Below are 11,983 nucleotides of genomic sequence, written 5' to 3' on the forward strand. Positions count from 1 at the left end.
GGCATAAGATCTGAAGAGTCTTCCTGATTGAAATCCCAAGATTTATCTAATGAAGTTTCTCTTGCAAGGTTTCTTGGCTAGTGCCTCATTTAAAATTATTTATCTTTTATATACTAAGTTTAATTGATAGATCTAACTAGGAAGAGTTTGATTCTATAGATCTGGGAGCGGAGTTGGACCCATGCTCCTCAAATCTAGTAGATTTGTATTTTATTTGTATAATTCTTATTATATTTGTAAAATAAATCTTGTAAATTATTTTATTTCTCTAATCTTGGTTTTGCAGCTAGGGTTTTTGGGGTTTGAATTATTTTTTTAAATTTTTGTATATATTGGGGTTTTGGGTATTCTTATTTTCATTTGTGCAGGTGAGATCAAGTGGAAAAAGTTGGATCGGAGCTAGATCTACGCACTTGAGGGTAAGACCTAATCTCCAAATTTTTTGCAAGGCCAGCTATTGAAAATTTTGCAACAAATCTAAAGATCTAAAGCAAAATATAGAACAAGGGTTTCAAGTTTTGGGGCTCCTAAGCCTAGATCTGCCTTCTCCCAGCCCAACATTAACCCTATTAGGCCTAGTGCTATCCCTCATTGGCCCTAGAGATTCTCTTTGCTGCATTTCTGATCTGAATATTTAATTTTCTGAAGTTGATCATTGGTGGGTTTTACAAAAAAATGGGTAAAATTTTGTGTTTCGGGTATTGAAAAAAATTGGCAACTTGGGCAAGTGATCTCCAAGAACTAGGTCATAAGAGTTTGATATTTAAACCCTCTTTTTCCTCACTATTTACTATAGTAGTCATATACATTTCTAATAGTTGTGAAAAACACATTTAAGTGGTTTGAAATTAACTGAAAAATTTGCTATACACATTAATAAGTCACTTATGTTTGATGGTATCAAAAATTTGGCCTAGATCTACATTTTTGGGTGACTGTTATCTCTGAATAATTATGTTTCTGAATTTTGAAATATAACAGTGGAAAAATTTCATGTGGGTTAGAATAAATTTAGTTCCTAAGTCATCAAATACATTAAGGAAATAATTTCTTGAGTTGGGCATCCATCATGAAGCCTATTTCATGTTTTATTTGTTGACTATAATAAGTATATCATATCTAATATAATTCTGGAAATCACATCATAACAAATTGAAAAATTCTGAAAATTCATGTGAGCAAGTTTGGAAAAATTTCGGTAAACTTTTGCCATAAAGATAGCATTGATAGCTCATTGTTTTCATTGTCATATTGTTTCTATCATAACATTTGTTTGTTGTTGTCCTAAAAATTTTCTTACTGTTGTCCCAAAGGTGGTTTATTGCTCATTAAATGACACATTGAATATAGACAATTCACTATTAGCTTACTCATTAGATGTTCTATTTGTTCAATCTTATTTGATTAGATTACTTGGTTTCATTGTCTAACATAAATAAAATCCTAAAAGCACTTTTATTTAAAGGCATTTTGAGTTGTTGCTCCAACACCTAATTCTAATTGTCATCTTTTGTTTCACTGAGTAATTTCTTGTTGCTTCATTTGGTTATTGCCTTAAACTAATCTTACTTTTGAACTTGAAGTAACATCGATTATAAGTGGATTGGTATCTTCATATATCCTAAGCACTCCATTTGAAGGATATTGTTTTAATTGCATCTCATTGGAGCATTGCATTAACATTTGCATTTCATTTGCATATTAGATTTAATCAGTATTAATTGGGAGGGGGAGCGAAAGTGGAGAGCGGGAGCGAAAACGGAAGCGGGAACGACATTTTCAAAAGCTCCCAATTTGGGAGCGAATCCCAGAGCGATTTTTATATAATATATATTTTTTATATTTTAATACATATATGTCAACAAATCCATGTAGAATGATGAATTAGATATTAAAAAAAAACACACAAAAAAAAACACAAAAAACATAGATTGATCATTGAACCATCAACCATATAACATCAATCATCTAGAAGTTATAATCTTCATCAACCACGTCCGCAAGTTAGTAACATACAACATATTGAGTCTCGTGAATCATGATTCATCAATCTTAAAGTTTCAACTTCAAGCTTTCAAAATTGAAAATTCAATATATAACATTTATCATCATTGATCACCGAAGTTGTAGTTGTAAGCTAAGTTTAAACTTTAAACTTTAACCATTACAAGAAATAATATCTAACATGAAATGAAATGTTATAAAATGAATTATGAAATGAAATAAAACAACTTTCATGAAGCATCATATTCATAATTCAAAATCATTACCAATGAGTTATAATTGCCAACTTCAAACTTCAAACTTAAATTGTCACAATCATATATTGTTTACAAAAAATATTATTATGATATGAAAGAGTCAAGACTCAACAGTTATGAAAACTAATAGAAACTAAAAAGGACAAGTAAACTGTAAATCTATTATCTATTACTACATGTGGCCCTTGCCACGAGAAGTGTCTAATGTATGAGCAGGTCGTGGTGGTCTTCTAGGAGTCTCCCGCACAAACCGACGACCAGATTCACAAGGCACATGCCCTCCACGTGAGGGTGTAGATGGAGGCGGCGATAGTAAAGGAACAAGACTCGGAACTCGAGCACTGCTACTGGATGGTGGAGGTGGCATGGTTGTTGCTTCATCTTCCTCTCTCATAAGTTTTGCTTCCAGTTCTTCAAGATGTATAGTGCCATCCTCCAAATTATCATCCTCTGGGTGGTTGTCCCAAATTTTATATGTTGGATCCTCATAAGCCCGATCACAATAATGACTCAACAACCTCAAGTTGTAGTGCACATAAACCAAGCTTTTTACCCGATTTTCATTGAGTCTGTTTCTTTTCACATTATGTATGAAGTTGTAGGTGCTCCAACACCTCTCTGCAAAAGAAGTATTTACAACCTGTGAGAGAATTTTTTTTGCCAATTTTGGCAAAAGTCCATGGCCGCCATATGATTCCCACCATGTGAGAGCATCAAATCTGTCTCTATCTTCCATTGCATGAAAGGTACCAAACAAACCAGTGCAACTAAAGTATCTGCCTAATTCAAGACGCACACTAGCACATTCCTCCCTGTCAGGTATCAACTTTTCTAATGCTTGCAAATATCCTGTAGATAACTCTTCATCTATATGGGGTTTAACCCTAACCGCACCCCCTAGTGCAGGTTGGCCCAACAAAGATGTAGAGTAGTATTTTGGCGTAAGGATATACGCCAAGCAATGTAGTGGAACATTAAGTTTATCCCACCGTATTCACACACAAATGTGAATCAGTGTATACAAGTTGGGATCATTGTTATGAACAGTATCTTTTATTTGCCCCAACATGGTATCCATCTGCTCATACACCTCACCAATCACTGGTTTATCTATATTTGCAAATCGAATCATGTGATAAATGGGATTGGTGAAATCCAATACTTGCCTCACACGTGCCCAAAACATACCATCAAGAGCAGCCTCCTCCACCTGTTCAAAACCTTGCATGTCAGCTGCATTTGTAGCCCTTTCCTTTAATACCTACCAGTATGGACTTGATACCATGCTAGCCAATGACTCTCTTACCTTCAAAAGGCGCCTGAAGGTGAGGTAATAGCTACCAAATCTAGTCCTCGCAATCTTCAACAACTCCAATCTTGAGTGATTGCAGAAAAGGCCATGGGTATTGCTATGATTTGTAATAAATTTTATCACTTGTTTGCCTTTCTTGTACAAATCACCAATCCATTTGTATTGTTCGTTTTTGTTCTTAACAATATCATGCATCAAAAGGTTCATTATGTGAACCAAACACCCAAACCAAAATATGTTGGGGTATTTATCCTCAATAATTGCTCCCGCTGCCTTACAATTAGGAGCATTATCAGTGATGACATGGATGACATTGTATGGCCCAATATGCTCAATTGTTTCAAGTAATGGTTCTGCAATGTTGATGTCCGTCTTGAACTTGTCTGAATAATCATATGCTGAAAGAAAGATGGCACCACTAATAGACATAGCAAGAACATTTATCAATGGCTTGCCTTTTACATTTGTCCATCCATCAGATACAATGGACACCCCATGGTCAGTCCAAGAACTTGTCATTCTATTCAAAGAATGTGATATTTTTGCTTTTTCATGATCAAGTCCAATGGTTCTTGCCTTGTCATACCCAGGGCTCTTGTATCCTTTAGGGGCATCATTTATGGCAGAAACCATTTCGTGCCAATAAGGTGAGCGAAGAACATTGAATGGTATCCCACATGCATAGAGAAACCTGTAAACTTTTGAATCCACATCATTCCTACACCCTTCATCAAGGAAATCTGATATGCTTCTACGCCTTAAACCTGGTGACCCTGTGCCTCCATATCCACTGCCTTGGGAGGATGCTGAAGGAGTTCTTTGTGCATGTGATTGTGAGCTTGGTTCAAAGAAACCCTTAGATTTTTTAGATTTATATTGGGCTTCCTCCTCTTCCCTTATGTATTTGGTTCTATCTACTGCTGACACACCTATACAAGTTTTGATTCCTATTTGTTGATCTCCATCCCATGGCATTTTCTCGCAGAGGTGTTTTCTGGCACGGGTGTATGAACCTGTGTAATTATTGTTGCAATGGGGGCAATGAAATTTAGTGGTTCCACCCCCTTTCCCTGCTTCAAGCCTGTTAACATATTTCCACAATGGGGTTTGGTCTTGTTTAGTTTTTTGAATTGACTCATGTTCACTCTCCTCCAGCTCCTCCTCACCGGGGTTTTCATCAAATCCACTATTTCCCCTTCTTCATCCCCTTCTTCATTTTCAGTTTCAACCCTCCTTTTTCTACTCTCCAGCACCATAATAACCAAAAAAGGAACCAAGAAGAAGAAAATGCCAAGAAATATAACCATGATGTTTGAAATTTGAAGTTTTGAATCTGCAAAATTTAAAAAATGGAATGGGAATGGGAATGGGAAATAGAGAAAATTTATTTATTTATTTAGGAATAAACATTAAAAAAAAATTGCTAGACACTCTATTCAATACTATAGAGCCTACCTCTTTGGCGTCCAATCTCCATTTTCTCCTTGCTTTCTCTTGCTCTCTCACTCTCATGCTCCTTGCTCTCTCTTGCTCTCTCCTTGCTCCTCACTCTCTCCTTGCTCTCTCCTTGCTCCTCACTCTCACCCTCTCTCAATCTCACTTTCACTCTCATTCATTACAATGATGAAATGAAATGAGGGAGGGTCTATTTAACCCTCCCTCATCTCCCCCGCTTGCTCCTGGAGCGATGCTTCGCTCCAGAAATAAGCAAGGAGCGCAAATTTTTTTATGGGAGCATGCTCCCGAGTCACTCCCACTCGGAGCACGAATTGGGAGCGGGATCGAGGGGGGGCGCTCCCCCGCAACACTGGATTTAATCTTTGCATCTCAGATAGTTTAGTCTTGCATTCATTCTAACATCATCCCTCTTGCCATATTATTGAATTGTGAGCATATCTTTACTTGTAAACTTTCCACTTGCATGTTCACTGTAATTGCTACATCTCATTGAGGCATATTTCTAAAGTACAAGTTTCATTTATCTCGCAAGTTGTATTTCTCTGCTCATATTTCAATATCTTCCATACTAACATTTGTCTTGCCGCATTACTTGACATGTAACTTGAAATATTATCTCTTGAAAGTGTTACATCTTTATTGATCATTGTTATCAAGGCACTGGTCTTTATTTGTTTATCTGACTATTGTCTTATTGATCCAATTGAGATTCATCTTGTGAATATATACATTGATCATCTCATAATCACACTTGTTAAATAATTGTTAATTTTAGGTATGTTCTATGCTTAGAGCAATTTAATTCAATTTTCACAGTTAGCTCAATATCTTGTCCAAATTAGCAATCACATCAGCATTAAAGTAAATTGCAGATAGAACATAAACATAGATTGCAGAGGACAAGCCAAGACAAGAGGACAAAAGATGTGGCGCTAGCCAGGGATAAACCCCAATGTGGGGAAACCCTTGATCAATTCTTTTTATATGTTCTTCAAAAGCTCAACAGAGAGAGAGAGAGAGTACATTTACAACAGAAGTCAACACTTTGACTTATCTTAAATAAGAGCATAGATCATCTCTAAGAGGATGATACATGAGGTAGTTGAACCAGTTGAAGACACACTTCTTCGACTGATTCTCCCAGGTGACTCCATCACAATGTTGCACCTCGTCATCATGTCGCAGCTCACTGTGTTGCATCGTGCTCCACCCATCATCACTATGTTAGACCTCATTACCATGTTGCACACATCATATTGCTGCACCTTCTGTTGCACCTTCCTGTACTGCAATATCTTGGACCAACATTGTTCTTCCTCTTAGCATGAGCGGAGAAAGCGGTAGGATTGTTTCCATACGAGGGCTTGTCTCTTTCCATCATCCTTATTTCTTCTTGAGTGCATCTAGCCAATAATTCTTCAAATCCCGGAATCCTGTCACTATTGAAGATTGTAGTGTTAAACACGTCCCATTCTCTTGTAAGGCCTCCAAGTGCAATAAGAGTGAGCTCCCTGTCACTAATGACTTCTCCAATAGATTAGAGATCATTCTTGATCTCAGTAATCCTCATGAGTAGGATTGAATGGATTCTCCTCTATCCATCTTGATGTCTTTCAACTTGTTCTTGAGAAAGAGAACTTGATTTGCATTATTTACTTTAAACATCCTAACCAGCTTGTCATACATCTCCCTAGATGTTTCTACATCAAAAATATAGGCAACCAAAGGCAAGTGAATAGAATCAACAATAATTTTCTTAGCTTTAACCTCACATTTCTTGTACTTTGTTTGTGCAACTGCGGGTGCATTTAAAAGAGGCTCCACTACTCTTCCTTTGACATAGTCCATGGCATCATTTTCTTCCAATGTCAAATCTAGAGACATCTTCCATGCGTGATAGTCGGATTTGTCCTTGAGCTCTTCCTCAGATTTGAAGTAAGATGTCGTTGTCATTAGGACTAGTTCCAAGTTCTTGTCCAACGACTTCCCTTAGTGATTGCATTTCCTCACTCTTTCTTGGGCTTTGTCTTCACCTGAGCTCTGATACCATGTTAATTTTTATTAACAATGGTATGTTCTATGCTTTAGCACAAATTACTTCAATGTTCCTTATTAGCCAATGACAATTTCCAATTTCCAGTAGCAATCACATTAACTTAAACACATTGATAGTAAATGTAGATAGAACATAAAATCATGTGCAGAAGACAAGACAAGGCAAGACAAGAGGACACAGGATTTGGCAGATGCTAGGGAAAAACCCCGATGTGGGGAAAAGCCTTTTATCAAATCTTCTTATTATTATTCAATTGTTCAATAGAGAGAGAGAGTACATATATCAAATTCACTTGTCCAATACATAGTCAAAACAGCCTTGTCAAAATCAACAGTCAACTACAGCCCTAACCAGAAAGTCAACGTCGATCAAATCAGCACCAAAATGTCCTCCAAGCAGCTCGATCAACAACAATCTAATTCGGCCTTCAAAGAGAGTCAAAGTCAGCCCAAAACAGTTCGGTCAAACCTATTCAAAGGAGAGATAAACACTGTTGTAATTTCTACGGTCAAATCTGAAGTCAACCTGCCCAAAACACCTCAATTTTCGTGCCCAACAACTCAACCTAGACAAATTGGAATTCTACCTTGAAAATCGAAGTCAAAGATGACCCATTCAAAGGAGAGATAAACACTGTTGTAATTTCTCAGTCAAATCTGAAGTCAACCTGCCCAAAACACCTCAATTTTCATGCCCAACAACTCAACCTAGACAAATTCGAATTCTACCCTGAAAATCGAAGTCAAAGATGGTCAAATCAACCTTGGTCAACGTTGGATTGTTTCTCTGAAATTACGGCCTGTCCTTGTCCTGAACTTTTCGGCCTCCTCCCACACATGCAAAGAAGAGAGAGAGGTTGCCCAGTTGTACGAACCAATCAAGAGAAGAGAGAGAGAGATTAAATGATTAGTGATGTCCAAATGAGGAGAGAGGTCACCTCTATTTATACAATTCGTTGAGGGTGAAGAGACACATCCATTGGGCTTCTTGAGCCTACATTTCACTGAGGCCGACCTTGACAATTTGTGCATGAGAGAGAATAAATTCAAAATTCCACTTCTGCTTGTCAGAATGAGATGATCTTTATAGTTTATATGACCATAGATCCATCTTAAATATGGATCTAACATGAGCCAAGAGGGATCCAATTTCTTCACGTGTAAATTTTTTTATGAACCGACATTATTTAAATGTTTTGTATAGTTATTTATTTTTTTTTATTTTTAGATTTTTCATAATTTTTATTTTGGCGGACAACCAAAATTTCAATTCAATTTTGATGACGGACGTACAGCGTTACACATCATATTCGACTGCAGAATGAGCCTCTTGGCTCAATGAAAATTGGACCTCTCGAAAAGAGGAATCCAATGCAATAATCATCTCCATCATATGAGCTGTCATAAGGTGGAATTTGGCCCTAGTTGCCAATTTTAACACCTAGACACCAACTAGTATTTGGCCCTAGTTGCCAATTTTAACAACTAGACACCAACTAGTTGTAACGAATGAAGCCTTCAAAAGGTTGGTTATTCACAGTTTGAAGACTCTAGTTGAGGACATGCCAAGCTACTAGCCACTGGTCTACATTGAAAAAGAACCTGCTCCAGACCAGTTCAGCAAATTAGCACATGGCAAGTGACACTCCCTTGGTTTCATGTCCATCAAGGAAACCTGGTTTCCCCTCTGTTAATTCAGTACCATCTTTGTCTGGTGCTCCATTTGTGGCTTTGGTTAACAAATGTTTTCTATAATGGCTTTCAATGTCAGGTTTTGTATTTCTTGGCTGAGTGAACGGTATTCTGTAGTAGAGGATAGCACATCAGCACCTTTGGATGTACTCAGATCTCTCTTTGGAGAGAACTTTATAAATAAACAAATAAGTAAAAACTTATAAAGATAGAGGTATAAATTCTCTACAGATCTTCGGTGATTCTTTGATGGTTATTAAGTGGATGAGACAAGCACGGAATCTTGAACTCTTTTCTGTAGCAAAACAATTCAAGCTCATTATTGGAAATTTCCAGGACATTAGGTTAACACATATTTTCAAAGAACAAAATCAAGAAGCTGATTAGCTCTCTAAAGAAAGTCTGGAACTAATGGAACAACATTTTGTCCTTTCTGAAAGCTATATGATGGTCAGCCTGCAGTTCTGAGGCAGGCTACTCCTGATGTTTGTTAAATAAGTGTTTCTGTTTATATTTTAATTTGTCTTTTGGTAGTAATGGAAAACTTGAAGATGTCAATTTTGGGTTGTTAATAAAACAGTCCGGGGCTTGAAGAAGATAGTGTTCTATAGGCACTTTGATGGTCTCTGTTTATGTTATGATCTCGATATTACTCTCAGTCCTCTTGAAGGAACTTTTTGGACACTGCCACGGGCACCCTTTTGAATGTAATTTTTATTTTACTTGAACAAGAATAAGAAAAAATAAAAATTTGTAAAAGAAAATGAAGAATAACAGAAAGTGCATGAGCAGATTAATGAAATCTGAGGCGGTGGTAAGGAACTCCTATATATCCTATCAGTTACCACTCTCAACTTAGTTGATAAAAAGCAGATTTAAACAATCACTGAGGTGGCACCGGTTAACAAGCCAGCCATATATAAATCTATCCAGTTCATCTGAATATGCATTGCGTAAAGCTTTCAGGGATCAAATCAAAGCACTAATTATAAGGGCATTTCAAATAGGGCACTGACTTCTCGTAAGTATCCTCCCCCTACCTCGAAAAACTATCAACTAAGAGAGCAAAATAAAAATAGCACTTTAATAAGGGATTAGAATCAAGCCTAGTGGGCTGGCTCGACTTGATTACTTTGATTGACTTGATTATTGATTATTTTTAATTACTTTGAGCTTCATGGAGGAGGTCTCGCGGTTTGTAGTTCAATTATACAGGCTGATTGGCTCTATTGCACGCCTTACTCAATGTCTCTGCCATGTCAGGCGCCATAATCAGTGCCAATGGGTTTGCAGTGGGCACCATTAGCAGATGTGGGAAAGTGCCTGGAATTTTCCCTACAGTCAGTTTTTCTTGAAAAAAAAAAACGGTTAGCATCACAGTAAAAGATGTACAAAACTAGTTTCATTATCTTGGCAGTGTCTATTCTATAAGGAAGTGCAATCCCCTGTCAACGTTATTTTGTGCTTTTCACGTCCTTTGAGCCAAAGCTGATTCATCGGACTCCACTTTTACAATTAAAAATCAAATGTACTTGGATTTTCATCAGATATTCGACCAAAGATGTCGGGGATTATATTTAAGATCTAAATTGTTAAAGAATTTAATAATTAAAAAACAGTACCAAAAAAAAATGAAAGAAACTTACTGGTGTCTAGCTAGCATTGATGTTCGGCTTTCCTTTTCGTTGTCCTTGTCGTTATTTATATTCTGTACCTGCGCAGCACCATTTTGGCCTGAAGAAACTTCAAAACCCTCGTCGCCGTTGTTTATTTCATTAATAGCCTCTTGGCCATTTCTATCCGCTGGAGTCACTGCCATTGCTGGGCCTCAATGATAGAACAACTGCGGAAATGCTCTGCAGGCTATGTAAAACCCTTGAAAAACCCCGCAAAAATCTGTTCTGGGGATTGGCAGCTAGTTATTGGATATTTATTCAGAGGGTTTGGATCCGGCGCACCACGAATTTAGCGACTTTCTTTTCACGCAAACATCTGGAATCCAGTGGAAATCTCTAATTCGTGGGCATCGCGGGCATAACTTTATGCGGAGCCCTCGGTACCAGCCGCCATATCCGAAATTCCTCGTCGGCTTTGGTTTGGATTAAAGGGGCCTGTCCTCGGCGGATTTCAAGTTGCTAATTGATTACAGTTTGTTCTTACTGATTTTTATGATAATAAAAATGGTTAAAAAAATAAATAAACAAATACACAAGTTAAACAACGTAATACATGAATGGCGTTTATTATTATTAACAGTTCAACGTTTAAAACCTTTGCGTGTAGACCGCGTCTATCCACTTTGGTTATTATATAATATTTAATGCTGCCATGGGCTGTATATAAATTTTTTGGACTTTGAAATAATCTATCAAATTAGCGTAGCAATATAAACATTAATTTTATAATATGTTTTAATGACAAAAGTTAAAAAAATTATTAGAAAAAAAATTAAAGGGTGGAGTTTAATTAATAAAATAAATGATTTTTTTTAGTCAAAATTTGATAATACAATTTCTAATGAGATTGTGATTTTTTATTATTGTTTGGAGTCGGCAATAGATTTGTTTTGGCTACCCATTAGTTGAGCTTTGACCAATATATTTTCCAATGTTTAACTTTATAAAATATATATATATATATATAAGAATCAATTTGTTATTGTCAAATTGGTGCATATTTTGAAGGGTCTTATATCCACCTTCATGACATGTACATTACATTATAGCATAATGAAAGTATCGTTCTTTTAGCCGGATTCTATGCCACCCTGAAGTGCAAGCAACTCTCATCATTATCATTACTATAATCATTCTTTCCACCCTATTATTACCCTGATCATTCTTTCCACCCAATTCTACTCAACCGTCAACTAACGCTAGAAGGTAATGAATTAATAGAATTGCATGGTCATAAGAAAAGCATGCCCTCGCATCTAATATTTTATTTACTATTACCATATTCAATACGAGCTCGAGAATTCTTGGCATGCCAATATCCCAAAGTGTGGAAGCAAAGACATATTGTCAAGCGTATTGTTGAGATTATGCACACCTAGCCAAAAGCGTTTACAAGTAAGTGAGACCCAATTTAATTTCACTTTCATTCTCTTCATCCTTTTTCAAAAGTTTAACATAATTTGCAGGTTCTTTCTTTCTTGCCTTGTTGATAATGATAATAAGACTAACTAGATGTTGCATTTTTTTTA

The 11,983-nt window shown here is 36.6% G+C and overlaps 1 protein-coding gene across 1 annotated transcript in view; it reads right to left on the reverse strand.

Moving 5' to 3' along the window:
• LOC149214954 (Cysteine proteinases superfamily protein) overlaps nucleotides 1-10,910 on the reverse strand; it is a 68,060-nt gene extending 57,150 nt beyond the window's left edge. The window contains 1 exon segment of the mRNA XM_089392463.1: nucleotides 10,425-10,910. Within this exon segment, the coding sequence (XP_089248589.1) occupies nucleotides 10,425-10,597 (173 nt within the window). The 5' untranslated portion in view covers nucleotides 10,598-10,910.
• Nucleotides 10,911-11,983: the final 1,073 nt, after the last annotated feature.

This window comes from Pinus tabuliformis, chromosome 1_1, assembly GCF_031772625.1.
Source record: "Pinus tabuliformis cultivar Carrire ecotype Pingquan chromosome 1_1, CPIR1, whole genome shotgun sequence".
NCBI classification, from domain to species: Eukaryota; Viridiplantae; Streptophyta; class Pinopsida; order Pinales; family Pinaceae; genus Pinus; species Pinus tabuliformis.